Here is a 17945-nt window from a genome sequence, read left to right on the forward strand (position 1 = left end):
TAAAAATTTTACACGGTATAAAAGTGTGATTATAATAATAATATGTATTCGAAGTACAATTTGTCGTATTACACTATATTTACTTCCTATCATATTTTCTACCTTTGCTAATATAAAAGCAACGAAAGAAGGTAGAGAACCATACTATCCAGTATGCACCAACAGCTTTTTTGAGCTAGACCTTGCATACCATGGTCATTGGTCGTGATCTAGATTCCGCGTCTCGTGACAGCAGAGACCTCAGTCTTGATGATGCAAGAGGTGCAGTTTGAGATGGGAGAAGATATGGAGACCTCACAGTCTTAATGATGGTGATATTGATGGTAATGGTGATGATGACATTCTTGAAGACCCACACATGATGTTTGGGCCATTTGATCTTCAAAAAGTATACATCTCGAGAGTCAAAAGCATACCTGGATAGAAATATGAAAATAGAATGTACTAGGAGAAATAGATAAAAATTACTATAATTGACTGTAATAATCCATAGATGTTATTAATTTTACAATGCATATGAGTTGAGAGCTGAGACCTGAGACCTGTTAGAGATTAAAAAAAAATAAAAAAAATTGTCCCATATAGATGGTCAAACTATTCTTATCGTATACCTACTATTGGGACTTATTATTTGCTTGTTATTATTTGCAGTTACTTGCCAGAGGGAGGAGATGAGTAATCCTACCAACTTTATATGTAAATTTGATTCTCATCCATTTCAAACCTTATATGTGGTGAACTTATAATGTTTCAAATCCATTATATTTGAAGGCTTTGCCAAGCAAGTTTATTTCTCATTTGCTATTCCAGATGCTTTATTGAAATTGAAATATAATAAAAAGAAAAGGGAACTGGGAACCTCTACTAGTTCAATGGAAAGCTGAAAATTTTCAGAGAAATATGGAAATTCAGAAATATGCTAATATCCAGATGCTTAAGGATGCTTTGACATTTGGAGAGAAATATGATATAACTGTATTTCACTAAATAGTGAATAGTATGATATTTTTTTTGAATGAATGAAATGGTGGAGATTACAATGGTATTTAGAGATACATACATGACTCTTCTTCAATCAAAGTATACGACTCTTCAAGAAGGTATTGAGATTCATGACTACAAATTACTTTTTCAACAATATGTTGCATATATTTAGACTTAAATAGGCCTCACTCCTGATGAAGTAATATCCAAAACTATGGCTAATCCCGACGTTGCTATGGCGTTTCAAAATCCAAGCAGCCATCTTAGATGTAAGCAATTTCTTCAATTCTCATCCCATCTCGTCATGCTCTCTTGTGTAATGTTGCATTGCTGATTTTTTATTTTCCTCATTCTTGCAGTGCTCTCAGAGTTAAAGCTAAATGCATAACATAATCAGTTCAATCAAACTATCACCTTAAACTAATGTTTGAATCTTCATCTTCTCTCTTAGGTTATGGAACTTCACCTTAAACTCTTGATTTTGTCCATCTCCTAACAAAGCAGCAAGGCTATGAATCATGTTCTTCGATTTTCAGCTGGTCCCTTTTTTTTTTGGTGAATAAAATGCAACTGAGGAATAAAATGTGGACAAACTATTCAATCTATCTACATGTGAAATTGTGCATAATTCAACTTAATTTTTTTTATTGCATGTTGCTCTAATTTCCTTAACCTCTAATTCTTGGGATAAGGAACGATTCTAACAATTGAATAACATAGTATATTAAAACTGAACTGGTCAAAAGCATAGTTTATTTACAATTTACAAAGCAACAAATACAGTGAGAACAAAAATGGGGTTCAAGTCAGAATTTTATCAAATATGAGAGGCGAATCATAATTGGGGTGTTTAAATCTTAGTGGGACAGTTTGATCCATCCACATATTTTGTGAAGAAAATAATAAGAAAAAGAAGAGAAAAATGTTTAAAAAACAAAACCCAAAAAACCCATCTTTGAAGTGGGAAAGAAATTCGAAAATACATTAGAACTATTGTCAATAACTTCTGATGTAGCTATAAAGTTGAAACCCAAGTTCAACTTGAAACTGGAGTTGAACTTGTAGAGATAATTGGGCTTCAAATTGTTTCAGGCTGTCCTCCTCACTCGCAAGCGAAGTGGGATTTTTTATTTTTTGAAATGCACCGCTTTCTTCGATATACGTCAGAGATTGGATGATATTTGCCGCACAAGATCCTTTAAAAGTTAGCTCTTTATCTCTTTCGCAATATGTTGTATCATCTTCGGCAAAACACTGCACACACACATTTATATAAATATATCCAAACGTAAAAGAATATGACATTGAGAAGATAAGTATATACCAACCGTGATAGTGAAGCACTGAAGACGGGGACATGCCGATATCACATAAGTGAATGGCAAAAGACAGGTATGGTCACCAACGTTCAATTCTTTGAGATTTGGCAGTCGAGGAAACCCTTTCCCCAAAAGGTTGTCGACGGCACCATGCAATGTAAGTTTCTGGAGTTGGGAAGTCAAGCATGATAACGCAGAAGTAAAATGGTGCATTGTATAGCTTGGATCTTGTATTAGAAAACATGCGTCGGCAAGTCTTGGAACATTCTTGAACCGTAGTTGGCCCGGTCTTGCATCAACACTAACTATAGAAAGATTTGGAGCAGAAATATTAATTATAAAGGACTCCGAAAAGATGCATCCAGATATATGGAGATCCTCCAGCGCGAGGGTTGCCCCAGAGATACGAACATCAGACGTCAAAAATGATTCTTCGATTCTCAATTTCCTCAGGAAAGGGCAATTTTTTAGGAACAAGGAGATGTCTTCACCCCTTAATTGCATCAACGTTAGAGACAAATTCTGGAGATATTTCATTGGTCTCATCTCTCCCAACAAATCTTCTAACACAACTTGATAATTTAGCATTTCACACCGGAAGTTCAAATCCAAGCTCTCGACTTGTCTCGACCACACAAATCCGAGCCATTTGGTGACTACGCTTTGTGCCGACTTGTTTGCGTAGAAATGAAGCCTGAACTGTTTCAGGAAGAGGGCTTGATGCGATTCAAGAACCGAATTCACCATCTTCACATGCTTGCATGTCCCCACATCCCACGAACCATGCTCTGTGTCACTCTTTTCTCGATAGATATAGTCAGTGTCGAAAAAGTCTAGATTAGGAGTGTACTTCCACAAATCCAACCATCGGGATGAAAGAAGGCCAGTGGAAACAGCATCTCTCAAGGGTAAGAATGAGAGAATATTGATGATGACGTCATCAGGTAACTCACTTATCCTGTCATGCCCAATCGCTAAACCCTAAACATGCAAACAGACACCTTACTTAATCAAACACCTAATCATGAATATTTTTTTATTTTGAGTTACAAAAGGCTAACCTCTTTCTTTTGCTTCTTCGTGCAGGGTTGTCGGTTTGATTCTTGCAAATCTGCCCCTTCGGATTCTTGCAAATTTGTCCATCCGGAATCAACTGCGCTGCCCCTGCAGGCTGATTCGATTCCATCCACGGATGCAAAACGGTAAAATAACTTGTAAAGAAATCCGAGCATGGGTACCTGAAAAAACTGAATGCGAGAACGCGATTGGAGTGATTGTTACAGTTTTGGTTTAAACTGATAGCAGACTTCTGAAAATAAGCTTGACTAATGAATTGTGATCGGTGATATTACAGTAGCAAATTGAATAACGAAGACGATAACAACAATTTTAGCATCTACCAAATTGAATAATGAAGACGATTCAACTATACAAATTTAAGCAGCACACTATCTAGCTGTGGCAATTCAACATAACTAGGATGCTAGTTACTACGCAAACAACGAAGCAAAATTAACAGCATTAGCCAAAATCAGCAAATCAAACAATAAACATGATAAAAAAAATGGAGGCGCACCAGAAATCCAAGGCGGAGGAGATGAATTTGAATTTCCCGGCGCGGCGAGATTGTATTATTGATTTGATATTTGGGAGTTACGTATTGCAACGAGTATTGCACCTTATATAGGAGTATAATCGAAACAATAAAAATAATCACCCTAAAATAACACACTCATATTCATATACTAGGTAAAAATAATACTAATACTCTTTTTTTAAAGGAAATTTTTTTATTTTTTAGAGATAGATCAATATACTCCTGAATAAGTATAATCACCCTAAAATAACACTCATATACTAGGTAAAAAAATACTACTGTAATACTCTCTTTTTGAAAGGAATTTTTTTAATTTTTTAGAAATAGATCAAAATGGAAAGAGTTTGTGCTGTTTCACTTTCATCTAATTTCCTCTACAATTTAGATATTTCTATTAATATTTCATAATATCTTTTGCTAGGGTTTAATTTGATTTTTCTGTTATTATTTTCATATATTGTTAGAATTGGATTTATTCTTTCGAAATAATTTGAAAAGTCACTCCCTCTTCTCTTTCTAATACTGTAATTTTTTCCCCTTAATTTAAGCACACAGTGACTTTAAGTTAAGCCCACTAAACTTAAGATACCTTTTCATAGACATCAGATGCTAAAATAAAAATAAATTAAAATATAGGTGATTTTTTGGTTCAGCATGCTTCAGCAATCCTAGCACCCCTTGTGTTTGATTTCGTAAAAACTTGTTTTTGGTAGTGGATATGAGACGAACCGAATGGAATGCTGGGTCAAATTATCTGAGACGAACCGAAATGGAATGCAAGGTCAAATTATCCGGGACAGGGGAGTATATGTTCCGTTGTGATATAGATTTTTGCACATTGATTATAGTAATATCGAAGCTACAAATTACAATGGTTTTTTTTTTTATCTTGATGGTGCTTAACCTCTCCTTATTAATTTATTTCCATGTCCGCCTATTGTAGGCATTGCTAAATTACATAAAATTAAGATTTAACCTAGCTACTATCTATATTTCTTAAATTGAAGTTAATTAAAGCGCAAGGAACATATCAAATTTTAAAATTAATTAAAGGGAAACATATAAAATTTTATATTTTATGCAAGTTGATATGTTGATAGTATTGGTCATAGTATTGTAAGAAAGAAAAAGAACTTTTAGTTATGTGGACTGTATTAATAATATTTTTCAAGGACTTTGCCCATTTTTGGAATAAATTGCATACTTCTTGGGCAAGTAATAAACATTATGTTACTTTTATTTAATATTCTTTTGAATTACTTTGTCTATTTTGGGATATTATTGTGGTTAAAAGCTTTAATGAATGGGTTGAAATATAAGTGTTGGATTTTTACTTTAATATTGCGCCCTACTTTTCAATCACTTAAAATGCTTTTAAACATGACATCACATACAATATAATAACCAGCCAAAGAAATATCAAAAGAAGTATTTCATGAAGCAATTTACCAAAAGCGTTTCTAAGCATGTTCAATTATACGAAATGAACAAATTTATTTGTTGCGGTGATACATATGGATAGGGCCCACATACTTGTGCATGATTTCGGGTGTTTAGTAAGTGAGAAATGAGGCCAGATTTACATTTATGATTCTATTTTCCATTTTTTCAGAAAAAGGAAAAGTTCCATGCTGAAAAAACGAAACATCAGAGCCATGACATAGCGCGACTATAGACGAAATATGGTTCCGGTGAAGCCGAGACAAAGACAGGAAGCAAGATTTGAAAGCAGAGAAAACGAAACATCAGAGCCATGACATATGACTTTTCGATTTGCTTTCTACTCTCGCTTCCTGTCTTGATCCGACTGAATTGTGGTTTAATCGTGTGTGAGACAGAAGAGAGAAAGGGGAAGTAGTTTTATCGTGCATGGAGAATGAAGAGAGAGAGAGATAAGGGTAGGTTGTAGTTTTATAGTGTGGTGGAGGCTATCTTTTAGGGTTTGATTGTCGGCTTAGGTTTAGGGTCTGAGTGTTAATTGCATTTACATCCCTCGACATAAAATAAAATGATTATTCAAAACCACCAAAAACTCCCCTAGATTTAATTTAGGCCCATTTACAAAATAATGAAGTCCATTCTACGAAAATTTTGGTTTGAATATTAATAGCGGTGATTTTCACGAATCAAATCAATGATTTATTTCCTTAAATGTAAAAACTAGGAGCCGCTTTCCTTAATGTGAAAAAATAGGAGAAGCAAATTAACAAGGGAATGTTATAATAATTATGTAAATTTTTAATTGAGGGGTTTTATAACAATTAAGAGTTACACTTTATTTTTACTATAAATAATAAGTAGGTCACACATTCCACTAACTCAATTCACTCACATTTTATTATAAAATTAATATAAAAAAATGGATCTCACATTACACTAATTTTTTCAACCAACTTCTATTTACATTTCTTAAAAGTCGTGTCAAGTCAAAGTGTGACTCTTAATAGAGGACGGATGGAGTAGTTACTACGCAAACAACGAAGCAAAATTAACAGCACAGGCGTAATCGAACTAATTAGCCAAAATCAGCAAATCAAACAAAAAACATGATATAAAAAATGGAGGCGCACCAGAAATCCGAGGCGGAGGAGATGAATTTGAATTTCCCGGCGCAGCGAGATTGTATTATTGATTTGATATTTGGGAGTATTGCACTTTAAATAGGTTTTGGAGTATTTATAATCGAAAGAATATATAAAATAACATACTCCGTATACTAGGTCAAAAAAATACAAGTAATACTCGTTTTTTGAAGGAAATTTTTTATTTTTCAGAAATAGATCAAAACGGAAAGAGTTTTTAGATATTCAAATTAGGGGCTTAGATCATTAATCCCTGAATGTCAATATGATCAACGAAAAACGTCAATAAGGCCATAGGATTAATTCCAAAAAATATCAATAGGGGTATTAATGTCAATTAACTCATGTTTAGTTATAACTAACTTTTAAAAGAAATCTCAAAACTTTAAATTCATATAACATATATCAAATTAAAGATAATTTCATAAGGATTCCAACGATATCATACATGCATATGTTCCGACGTCAAAATTTGAAAAAAAATTCGAAATTTTTTAATTTTTCCGTACAAGCAGAAATGTCACCATACTATATAAAATATGTCAATATAATACAGGTAGAATGTTAATATAAACAATGGGTTAACATTCTTAAAGCATTGTGTTGACATTCTCAAAGCATTGCGTTGATATTTTTGGAACACTATTGTAACGCCCCACTTTTTCGAACCCTAATTTTTGTGACGTGGAAATTTTTGCATTAAATGCCTTAAATGCTATTATATGTGAATTATTTGATGATTGATTAATTGCATAGTGTCTATGTGACCTAATTGCATATGTGGATATTAATTGAGTTGAATAGTCAACTTGTTGAAATGTTGACGTGGCTATTGAATAGTCAAAGATGTAGAAAAAATGACGTGGCCGTTGAAAGGTCAATGCGAGGAAGAAATGAAGTGAAAATAAGAAGGAGATGATTTTTGAATATGTGAATATTTGAGGTGGAGGAATATAATTGTGGGAGAATTATTATTTATTTTCCTAAGGGATGAGTGAGAAAAATAATAGGAATATTATTTTAAGAGCATGTGGAATTTTCGGCCCTTTCATTTATTGGAGGAGAAATAATATTATTCTTGGATTTAATTATTTGTTTGGGATAATTATCCAAATTAAATCCAAAGTCCAAATACTCTAATTCCTACATGGAATTTTCGAAATATTTTCTTTGATATTCATGAGATTTTCGAAAATCTCATCTAGAAGGGAGAGGGATTATTTTTATTATTTTATTGATCCCTTATTTATTCTATTCCATGAATAAATATAAAAATACTAGGATATCTACCATATCTTGCCATATCCTAATTAAATTAGGATTTGAATATAAATCCCTTTTGAAGAGGGCAAATTAACGCCACTTTTGATATATTTAATTGGGGAGTATTTTATTTTATTCTTGCTCCGTGATATATTATTCTACTCCGTGAAATATTCAAATTAAATCATAGGCTATTTAATTAAGCCTAATTTTCGAATTCCTCCTTATTCTCAACCATATTCAACGCCACTTCCCCAATATCTCTCCCAAATCTTTTATTTAATTAATTATTGGGATATTATTTGGAACTCTATAAATAGGAGAAGAACCAAAACCCTAGAGATCAAGAAACCGGCGCCTCCCACTTCATAATTTTCGAAAACTACTCTCCCCACTCTCTCCATGTTTTCTTCAAGTTTTCTTCAAGATTTCTTCATCAATTGAGAAGAATTCAAGTGAAATTCAAGAGTTTATTGAAGAATCAAGACTAGTTCATTGTTTCTACCGTTCGTTTTGTGAAAAAGGTACTTTAATTATTGATCTCTTCTTCTTCTACCGATTAATCGGTGATTCTTGCATCCACATGCATCTAGAACGAGTGAAAGGGGTTTTAATCGGTGAATTTTGGGAATACATGGAGGTGTGTGAAAACGTGTATGTGTGTGTGCGATCACGTGTGTGTGTGTGTGTGCACGCCTCGATCGGCGTGCACATGTGTTGTGTTCGTGTGCATGTGTTGTGTGTGTGGAACACTCATGTGTGATACGAATTATTGGTGATTTTAGAATGATTATGTGAATAAAAATAGTATGTTAATCATACTTTGATTTTGATATTATGATTTTGAAAATAATCGAAGGGAAGAAAGGGAAAATGAGAGATCATGCATGATTTAAAATCCATGATTGAAACTGATTTGTGATACGCCTAATTTAAAGGTGATACTTCGCGCTCTCAGCGTGATAAGCGAGGAGAAGAGAATCCTAACGAGCTAAACCTACGAGGTGGGCTTTCTTTTAAAATAAGGACATTGTCCTAAAATGATATTGATGAGAATGAAAGATGTGTTATCATGCCTTGATTTGTTTTGTCGTGCCTATCCCTCGTGGCTATGCCACTATTGTTATAATCGAATTCGGATCCTTGTAGAGCCGCAAACTCTACTTGGGTTAGTGTACACCAATGTTAGACCGAGTGTCAGCGTACGGGTTGGCCGGTCTAGTGACCTGGATTGCGGCCGCATTCCTTGTCATGTAGAATGAGGATATGGTAAACGTCTATGAGAAAAATGGTTGCGCGACCGTGATATTTGAGAAAGAAAGATATTTTGATGCCTCGGGTCTTTCTAAAGTTAAAACCCCGATGGACATCTGAAAATGGCATGATGATAACTACTATATTTGTGATAAAATTGTTTTCGGCAATGAGCCCATTGAGTATGATTTATCGTACTCAGCCCTGCATGTGTTTTCCTTATGTGCAGGTTGAGTGGTGACGAGCGGGCGGCGGTGTTGAGCAAGGAAATAATAAAGATGAACTGTTGGTACTTAAAGTGTCGTTGTGTCTTCATACATAGCCTCACTTCTTTCTTGGTCGCTTCCGCTATATTTTGATGAAAACTTATGATCTTTTGTTGGGATAAATACTTTTACGTTCGTGGGTATGTTTTAAATTGTGAATCGTCAGAAACAAGTATTTTTGGGAAAAGGTTGAGAATATTTTAGGGAAACATTGATAAGCTTTCGTACGATGATCTTTTATGAAAGTTCTTTTGCTAAGGCACTATTCTTGCTCTACTTAATTGCTCTTTAAATGCTCTAGTCAAAACCCCTTTTAAAATAAAACCCTAGTCGTTGATCCTTGTTGCATTTATGTCTACCTAGTTAACGAACGCCGCATTTATTATACCCTAAATGGGCGGGTCGTTACAACTATATTGACATTTTCATCAAAAACCGTAATTTGGAGTTTTTTTTTTTAATCTTTTTCGATTTAATTAATAAAAACAAAAAATTACACATGGCAAATTATAGACCACACGTTTTCTAAAATCCTATAACCTTAAATTAATTGTAGTTAGCAATTAAATGATAAGATAACAATTGATCACTCCCCTATGAGAAGATATGTAAAATAAGATAAGAAATACGGACTTCATGTCAAGATATGCAAAGATATGATTTTTTCGTTGTTGTTTGATAGAACATAAATTATCTAAATTTGTATAGTATATTAAATAACATAGCTTAACTTGACAAATTGGTTGATTACATAAACATGGTTAAAGTTATAATTTTGGTAAGATTGGTTAGGGCACTTGTCTTATATTGAGCTTTGAGTTAAACTAAACTATGATATCAAATAATTAGAAATGTCCATATATAATTCTCTATCTTGGCATTACTAACTTATCAAACACGCCCCGAAGGAAACGGCTAAAATCAAAGATTAATTGGAACTAAAATCATGGAAATATTAATTGGGATTAGAGAATGAAAATATATATTGAATATAGGGAAAATGCTAAATCATGGAAAGATTAATTGGAACTAAAAAGAGATGTTCCATAACTAACCCATGCATAATTAACCCTCTATATTAGCATGTGATCGTGTCTATATATATGGATATATAATATAGGTATAGGATATATGCAAATACCATATAATTATATATAATCCCACAAAATCAGGATTTAGAAGAGATCTAATAAAATAACGATCTGCTATATGCATATTGTCAGTGGCGGATGCAGGATTCTAATATTGAGGGGTCCAAACTAACATTGACAATTGTTATATATTTTTAGTATTAATAACACCAAAGATAATCACGACTTAAATAGTTCACATCATGTGAGATAAATGACTTGAAAATTAGTGCAATAAATTAAAGTACATACGATGACATTGTCAACATCGAAATAATTTAAGAATATATTTTTAAATAAAAATCATAACAATTAAATTAAATTTACTAATGTGATATACTATAGTTATAATTTAATTACAATAATTATTTTTATTGTACTGTTACAATAACAATATTTTCATAAATAAAAAAAATAAACAAAATTAATTGTATAAAAATACTAGTGTGAAAAAACAAAAATGAATTAAGTACTAGACAAATAAATTAATCTATGGATAACTGATTAATTCTATTTAGCTCTCTAGCTTTGAGAAAAATCCAAAAGAAAACACAATTTATTCATATGAGCGCAGCTGTTGGGATTCGAAACTCTAACCTGAGAGATATTTGGCCATCCGTTCCACCAACTTAGCTATGGAATGACATATTAATTATTGAATGAATATTAGATATATAGGAATAGCCAAAATGGGTGGGGTTCTAAGGGTCCCACATCCCCCTTCGTAGGTCCGCCTCTGCATATTGTAACATGCGAATATTATAATAAACGATCTAATATATATATATAGGGGTGCACTATGGTGCCACCATAGATAGGATAACACCATACCACCAATATAGTCCGTTAGATCTCATTTATGGACGCCTAGGATTAAGTTTCGTGAAAAAACACGGGTTTGCAGTCTATTGTATTAGATATTGCAGTCTACTATATTAGATATTGCAGTCGTGATAAACTGCAATATTGTTGTGATAAGACTGCAATATTCAATGAACAACACTGCAATCTGGTAACGTAAAATTAGAAATTTTCTATTTTGCCCCTCCATGTTTTTACACGTGGCAGCATGACAAGCACACGATTTTCAGATCCAATGGCCTAAAATGATGGTATGGTGTTACAATAAAGAGGGTTGTCATCTTAATACATCCCTATATATATATAGGGATGTACTAGTATAACAACTAATTTTAAAATTACAACGTACATCCACCCCCGCTTGTTGACGCCGCACCCTATCATCACCTTCCGTAAGGTAAATCTCCCAAACAATTCATCAAAAATCTAAATCTCAATCTTTTCTAAATCAATGATCTTCTTTCCTCGATCATTTGTTGATCAATTCACAAATCTAAATTCAATCTTTAAAACAATCGATAAAAATTTATTATCAATTGAATTAAATCTGGATTGATAAAATCTAAATCAATTGACATAAATTATATAAGTTGTTGACATGAAAATGTTTATTTTTTACATGAATTATATAGCCAAAATATTTTAACTCCAGCAAAGAGTAAAAAATCAATAAAAGTACTGAATGAAAGAAAAATAAAACCAAGGTTGTTTTAATCTTGCCCCTCTTGCCGGGTCTGGAAGTCGCTCCAATGGAAGATGGATGAATTGATTTTGGAATATGGAATGGAATAATGAAGGGGGAAAAGGGTTGGAGGTTCAGATAGAGATTGTGAATTAGGTTTGGGGATTTATATTCTCGATATTGACATGTGAATAGTAAGTGTTATTTGTTAGTTGTTGACATTTTAATACGAGTTGTTGACATTCGATATTCTCGGTATTGATATGTGAATTGTAAGTGTTATTTTTTAGTTGTTGACATTTTAATACGTGTTGTTGACATTCGATATTCTCGGTATTGATATGTGAATTGTAAGTGTTATTTGTTAGTTGTTGACATTTTAATACGAGTTGTTGACATTCGATATTCTCGGTATTGATATGTAAATCATAAGTGTTATTTTATTGAATGTTGAAGATTTGAAGATTTGAATGTTGAAGAGATTTGAAGATTTGAATGTTGAAGATTTGAAGATTTGAAGATTCGAAGATTTGAACATTTGAATGTTGAAGATTTGAACATTTGAAGATTTGAAGATATGAATGTTGAAGACTTGAAAATTTGAAGATTTGAATGTTGAAGATTTGAATGTTGAAGATTTGAAGATTTGAAGATTTGAAGATTTGAATGTTGAAGATTTGAAGATTTGAAGACTTTGCGGCTAGAGTTTTAGAGATGATTTTAGAAATGATTTCAAACACAATTTAATGAAAAGACAATTATACCCCATTGTTGACATAATGTGGTATTTGTTGACATTTTGTTAATCTTGTGGATTAGTGGCCCATATTGCATCTCATTTCTCAATTTAGCTAAATAATCTCAACCTAACAATACCCTATATATATATACCTAAAAAATTTAACTATTTCATCACTATAATCATGGAAGAATTAATCTTTATAATTATGCAAATAAGTTTTAGTACTCGAATCTACTCCCTCCGTTCCATAGTAATGGATGTAAAACTCTTCGGCACGGAGATTAAGAAAAATTGTGTTAGATGAGTTAAATAAAGAGAGAATAAAGTGAAAAATTAAAAAGGTAGAGAGATGAAGATAGAAAAAAGTAAGAGAGAGTAAAGTAGGTGTGGAAAAATGTGTTGCCTTTTACTAAAAAAGAAAATGACTCTATTACTATGGAACGGATAGAAATGGAAAAACGCCCCCTATTACTATAGACCGGAGGGAGTACTATTCTGTGAAGAAAGAAATTAGATAAAAATGAATCTCCTATAATTAATGGTAATCATGAATTGTAATTTCATAATGTTATATTTAAATATCCATGCTACTAATATAGTTTTGGTGGTTTAGTTTGTATAGGCTTATATATAGTTTAAAAGATACGGAGTAGTATGAAAACATAGGTATAACTTATAAGGCAAATAAATAAGCTGGGTCGGGCTTCAGATGGTCCTGACCCGGGCCGGTCCTAGGTTTAAAAAACAGTCCAATTGGAGCCCGATTAAACTCCTCAGCCCAGCCCAGGCCCGCTTTATTTCGCTAGCGGTCGGGCTGGGCTGGGCTGGCCCTGCCCACTTGACATCTCTACTCAAGAGCGGCAGATACTCAAAAGATCAGGCTGCAACCACATATAATTGTGAGAATTACATATTCCAAACTTACTGGGACCGGCCCGGGCCGGTCCTGGATTTAAAAAACAATCCAATTGGAGCCCGATTAAACTCCTCAGCCCAACCCAGGCCCGTTTTATTTCGCTAGCGGTCGGGCTGGGCTGGGCTGGCCCTGCCCACTTGACATCTCTACTCAAGAGCGGCAGATACTCAAAAGATCAGGCGGCAACCACATATAATTGTGAGAATTACATATTCCAAACATATTGGAGAGAGAGTCTATAAGCATAAACATTCTAACTTCATGCAAGTTCATACTTTAAAATGTATTCGGCGGGACCTCCAGAGAAGGAGGCTGGGACTCGGCAGAGTAGGGATCACCACCGGAGGAGACGGGGGCAGGGATTATTGAAATATTATTTCCACCGACTTAGCTGGTGGTTTCTAGAATAAGATTCGTAGAATTGGATAGAGTTAACTAGATATTATTATATTTAATATTATTAGAATAGTCGGCAAATTATCTAGAATTATCTAGCAAATTAAGTCGGCAAAACAACAGACTTAGTTACCAATAAATAGGCTTACATAGTGTGATTATATGTGTGTATAAGAATGTGTGCGTGTATAATAAGAAGTAGAGTGAGGTTGATAGCTAGAGATGTGTCCTTGAGTGTTCGTATTCTCCAAGAGTGTGTTGAAGTGTGTCCTTAAAGTATTGTGTTAGTGTGGTGTACACTATCTTGTTGTTGAGGTGTGTCCTCAAAGTATTGTGTTGGTGTTGTGTACACCATCTTGTTGTGTATTTGGTGTTTCATACACCCTTGTCGTGTAAAAAACTGGAAGTCAAAGTAATACTGAGAAAAATAGGAAGGCCATGATAGAAAGCATAAATGTGGCGCGATAGTGATTTTGAATTTGAAGGTAGAAAAGATAGATCAACATTTTTAACTATGGAAAAAGAATGTGGTAAAAACATATATCTGAAAATATTGTAGTGTTGCGCCAAATATATACGTCGTTCTCAAAAAAGACTAAAACTAAGTTTCCAATGGTCGGTAGCGTGGGCGGAATCAGACACCGGCAAGCGAGCTGGGGAGCCGGTGACCGCCTATTTCGGTCAATGATAAGTGTTCGGCGAGGCCAACACAGGAATCAATAGCAGAATGCAGAAAATACGAACTTTAAAAATCAGGGTCGCGCTTTCTAGTAGGCGCTAACGATAAAAAGCAAAAGTCAAGGGTTCTTTTAACCCCTAGGATGATGGCATTATAGAACTGGCGCCCTGGCTCAGCCACCAAGGGCTGATTTACACAACCAACAGCAAACTCATCTTGGTTCTCAAGAGGGGACGGAGGCCGAGATAGAGCAGCAGTATTGGAGACAGCAGTAGTCTCTAGAGGACAAGACCTGAATGGTTCTCAAGAGGGGACGGAGGCCGAGATAGAGCAGCAGTATTGGAGACATCAGTAGTCTCTAGAGGACAAGACCTGAATCAGTAGCAATCTCTGACGTGGGTGACCCAGATACAGGACAAACCTCATGAAAAGTGGGCGTCTGAACATTACAGGACTATGTTTCTCTAAATCATTACCGTGAAATCAAGCCGGGACCGCAAAAAACCGCAACAAAATTGACGGTTCGGAACCGTGAAAAACCATAAAATACAGCCGGAAAACCGTCAGTTCGGAACCGAAATCAAAACTGGCGGTTTTAGAACCGGAACCGGAACCGCGAAACACCCTCGCGGTTCGGTTCCGGTTCAACAATTTTCAAAACCGGAACCGGTGCCGATTCCTGAACCGTGGGCACCTCTAGTGGCGCATCACTCGTCTTTACAATGAAACCTGGCCGGGGGAACCATCTATCACAATGATAGTATGGTGTGCAATTGCATCTTCAGAGCCAACGAGGCAATCGGTAAGCTCCAGGGATACTTCTAACAAGAAGAGCGGGCGGCAAGGAGCGGCAAGAGCGAGCTCGACATCATCAGTGCCGCTTTGGCGACCTACCAAAGCTTGGAGTTGAGACCGTTCAAGTACCTCAGTTGTTGGCAGGAGGGGCGCCAACATGCGAAGTATAGGGGGGATGTGGCGTAGTAGCCTCCTCCTCCAGCTCCTCCAGCAAACGGTCGAGGACGGTCGCCCTATCCGACGGCGCCTCCGATGATGTGGCTACTCAGCTTGCCGCAGCTAACTTGGGTAGCCCAGACGTTGGGCCGAGCAGTTCCCGCCGGCTGCAAGGAAGGAAGAAGGCAACGGCCAGCCGTCGTCGCGCCCCGACTCCATCCGCCCCCACTCCCTTTGTGCCACCTCCACCCTCGACCAACTCGTTGTGGGCCCTCTTGGATCAACTCAATACGACCGATATGTCTAGCATGGCTCCCTATCAACTTGCAACACATGTGGGAATGATACGAGGTCTCAAGAGAACGTTGAGGATAGTAGACTAGTCTTCCACGGGAGTATTTTTTTAGCTTTTAATTATGTATTTTTTTATTTTCTAGGATTTTAATTATGTAATTTTTATTTTCTAGAATTTTAACTATGTTATTTAGTTTCTAGGATTTTAATTATGTGTTTTTATTTTTTTGGATTTAATTATGCAATTTTTATATTTTTATTGTATTTTTATATTGTAGAAATGTTTTTAGTAATTGAAATATTTAAATTGAATAATAGAATGGTGAGACCCTTGAGCTTGTCCTTAGCTAAGAGCACGGATGTGGGTGTTGTGCTCTTAACTAAGGATAAAGAGTAAAAGTGGGTCCGGGCCTATTTGAGCACGGATGGGAATGCTCTAAGGGCACGTTTGATACTTTTCTCCGGAAAATATATCTCAAGAATATATTTCGGAATACATTCTTAATTTTTCGGAAAAGCTTTTCTTTTCTTTAGATAAGTACACCTTTATATTCCATTTTACCCTTACCAAATGTTGTAGTGTTACATTAGTTTACCACTAATTAAAATTATCAAAGTTACTAACAAGAACAAAATTCGAGCAACAAAAACTCCGAACAAGCACATCCGAATTTTTTTTTGTCAATTTTAAACAGATTGCAGAAGAACTCCAACCAGCACATCAAAAAAATCTAAGAACATGGAGGGCAGCAATTGTTGAAACTTTGTTGAACTCCACTTTCAGTGGCTCAATTCAAAAAAAATTGCACAAGCACTCCTACACCCACAACAATTTGGCGATGAAGAGGCACGAAATCAGCAAATCAGACAATAAACATGATTTTGAAAAGAGTAAAGGTCAAAATTGGTCCTGAACATTTTACTTTTTTGGTTCTAAACATTATCTTTTGAATTTTTTGGTCCTGCACATTTGGAAATTTGACCATTTTGGTCCTCCGTCAATATTTCTGTTAAAAACTAACGGTCAATGAGTTTAATCCGATTTTGACCAAATTAAACTTTTAATTTTGATTTTTTACTCCTTAAATAATTCCCTAATTAAGAGACTGATTGGAAAATGGCGGAAGAGAGTGGCGAAGAGTACCTGTTCAAGATAGTGGTGATCGGCGATTCCGCTGTGGGGAAATCGAATTTGCTGTCGCGGTTTACTCGAGACGAGTTCGACCACAACTCCAAGGCCACGATCGGAGTGGAGTTTCAGACGCAGGTGCTGGAGGTCGACGGCAAGGAGGTCAAAGCGCAGGTCTGGGATACCGCCGGCCAGGAGCGATTCCGCGCTGTCACCTCCGCCTATTACCGCGGCGCCGTCGGAGCTCTCGTCGTCTACGATATTACTCGGAGGATTACTCCCGATAGCATCAGGCGTTGGCTTGATGAGCTCAATAGTAATATCTCTTTCTCTCTCTTCTAAATTGAATCTGGTTAGAATTCCAGTAGAATTTAAGAAGAAGAAAAGGAGACCGTTGAAGCTTATCAATTTGTTCAGTTGGGTTCATTTTTTTAGCATACAAATTATTCATTTCTCTATATGCAAATTTACCAATTTTGGCCTTTAGTCTTTTAAAAAAATGGAGGGCACTAGAAATCCGAGGCGGAAGAGATGAATTTGAATTTCCCGGCGGAAGGCATTATTGATTAGATATTTGGGCCAACTCCCTTATTATCGCCGATTTATCGCCGAATCATCGCCGACCACTGTGGGCGCGATTCGGCGATAAATCGGCGATAAATTTTTTTTTTAATTAATTTTTTTTTTAAATCTTTGTTTTTATTTGTAGTTTTTGTAGTTTTTTTTATTTGTAGTTTTTTTTAAATCTTTGTTTTTTTAAATCTTTATTTTTTTAAATCTTTGTTTTTTATAGTTTTTATTTGTAGTTTTTTTTAAATCTTTGTTTTTTTAAATTATTGGTTTTTTATGTTTTTTATTTGTAGTTTTTTTTTTCTCGTTGTATTATATTTTCCAATGATT

At 35.0% G+C, this 17945-nt stretch overlaps 2 protein-coding genes across 2 annotated transcripts; one reads left to right on the plus strand and one right to left on the minus strand.

Annotated features, from left to right (window-relative positions):
- Positions 1-175: 175 nt before the first annotated feature.
- On the minus strand, positions 176-3489 carry LOC125190076 (F-box/FBD/LRR-repeat protein At4g00160-like). The gene is made up of 4 exons (XM_048087273.1): positions 3365-3489; positions 2313-3261; positions 2147-2238; positions 176-416 (listed from the first exon to the last, which is right to left on the minus strand). The coding sequence occupies exons 1-4, from the start codon at positions 3487-3489 to the stop codon at positions 176-178; spliced, it is 1407 nt and encodes a 468-aa protein (XP_047943230.1).
- Positions 3490-17033: 13544 nt separating this feature from the next.
- Positions 17034-17387, plus strand: LOC125190077 (ras-related protein RABA5b-like). Its single transcript, XM_048087274.1, has one exon. It carries the CDS (start codon positions 17034-17036, stop codon positions 17385-17387), a length of 354 nt encoding a protein of 117 aa, XP_047943231.1.
- The last annotated feature ends 558 nt before the right edge of the window (positions 17388-17945 follow it).

The sequence above is a fragment of the Salvia hispanica genome, chromosome 5 (genome assembly GCF_023119035.1).
Source record: "Salvia hispanica cultivar TCC Black 2014 chromosome 5, UniMelb_Shisp_WGS_1.0, whole genome shotgun sequence".
Lineage (NCBI taxonomy): Eukaryota > Viridiplantae > Streptophyta > Magnoliopsida > Lamiales > Lamiaceae > Salvia > Salvia hispanica.

Coding starts and splice junctions, on each gene's coding strand:
- LOC125190077 (XM_048087274.1), top strand. CDS start 17,034: ATGGCGGAAGAGAGTGGCGAAGAGTACCTGTTCAAGATAGTGGTGATC.
- LOC125190076 (XM_048087273.1), bottom strand. CDS start 3,489: ATGGAATCGAATCAGCCTGCAGGGGCAGCGCAGTTGATTCCGGATGGA. Junction 3,262..3,364: donor CGAAGAAGCAAAAGAAAGAG/GTTAGCCTTTTG, acceptor TGGGCATGACAG/GATAAGTGAGTTACCTGATG. Junction 417..2,146: donor AATATCATCCAATCTCTGAC/GTATATCGAAGA, acceptor ATTTCTATCCAG/GTATGCTTTTGACTCTCGAG.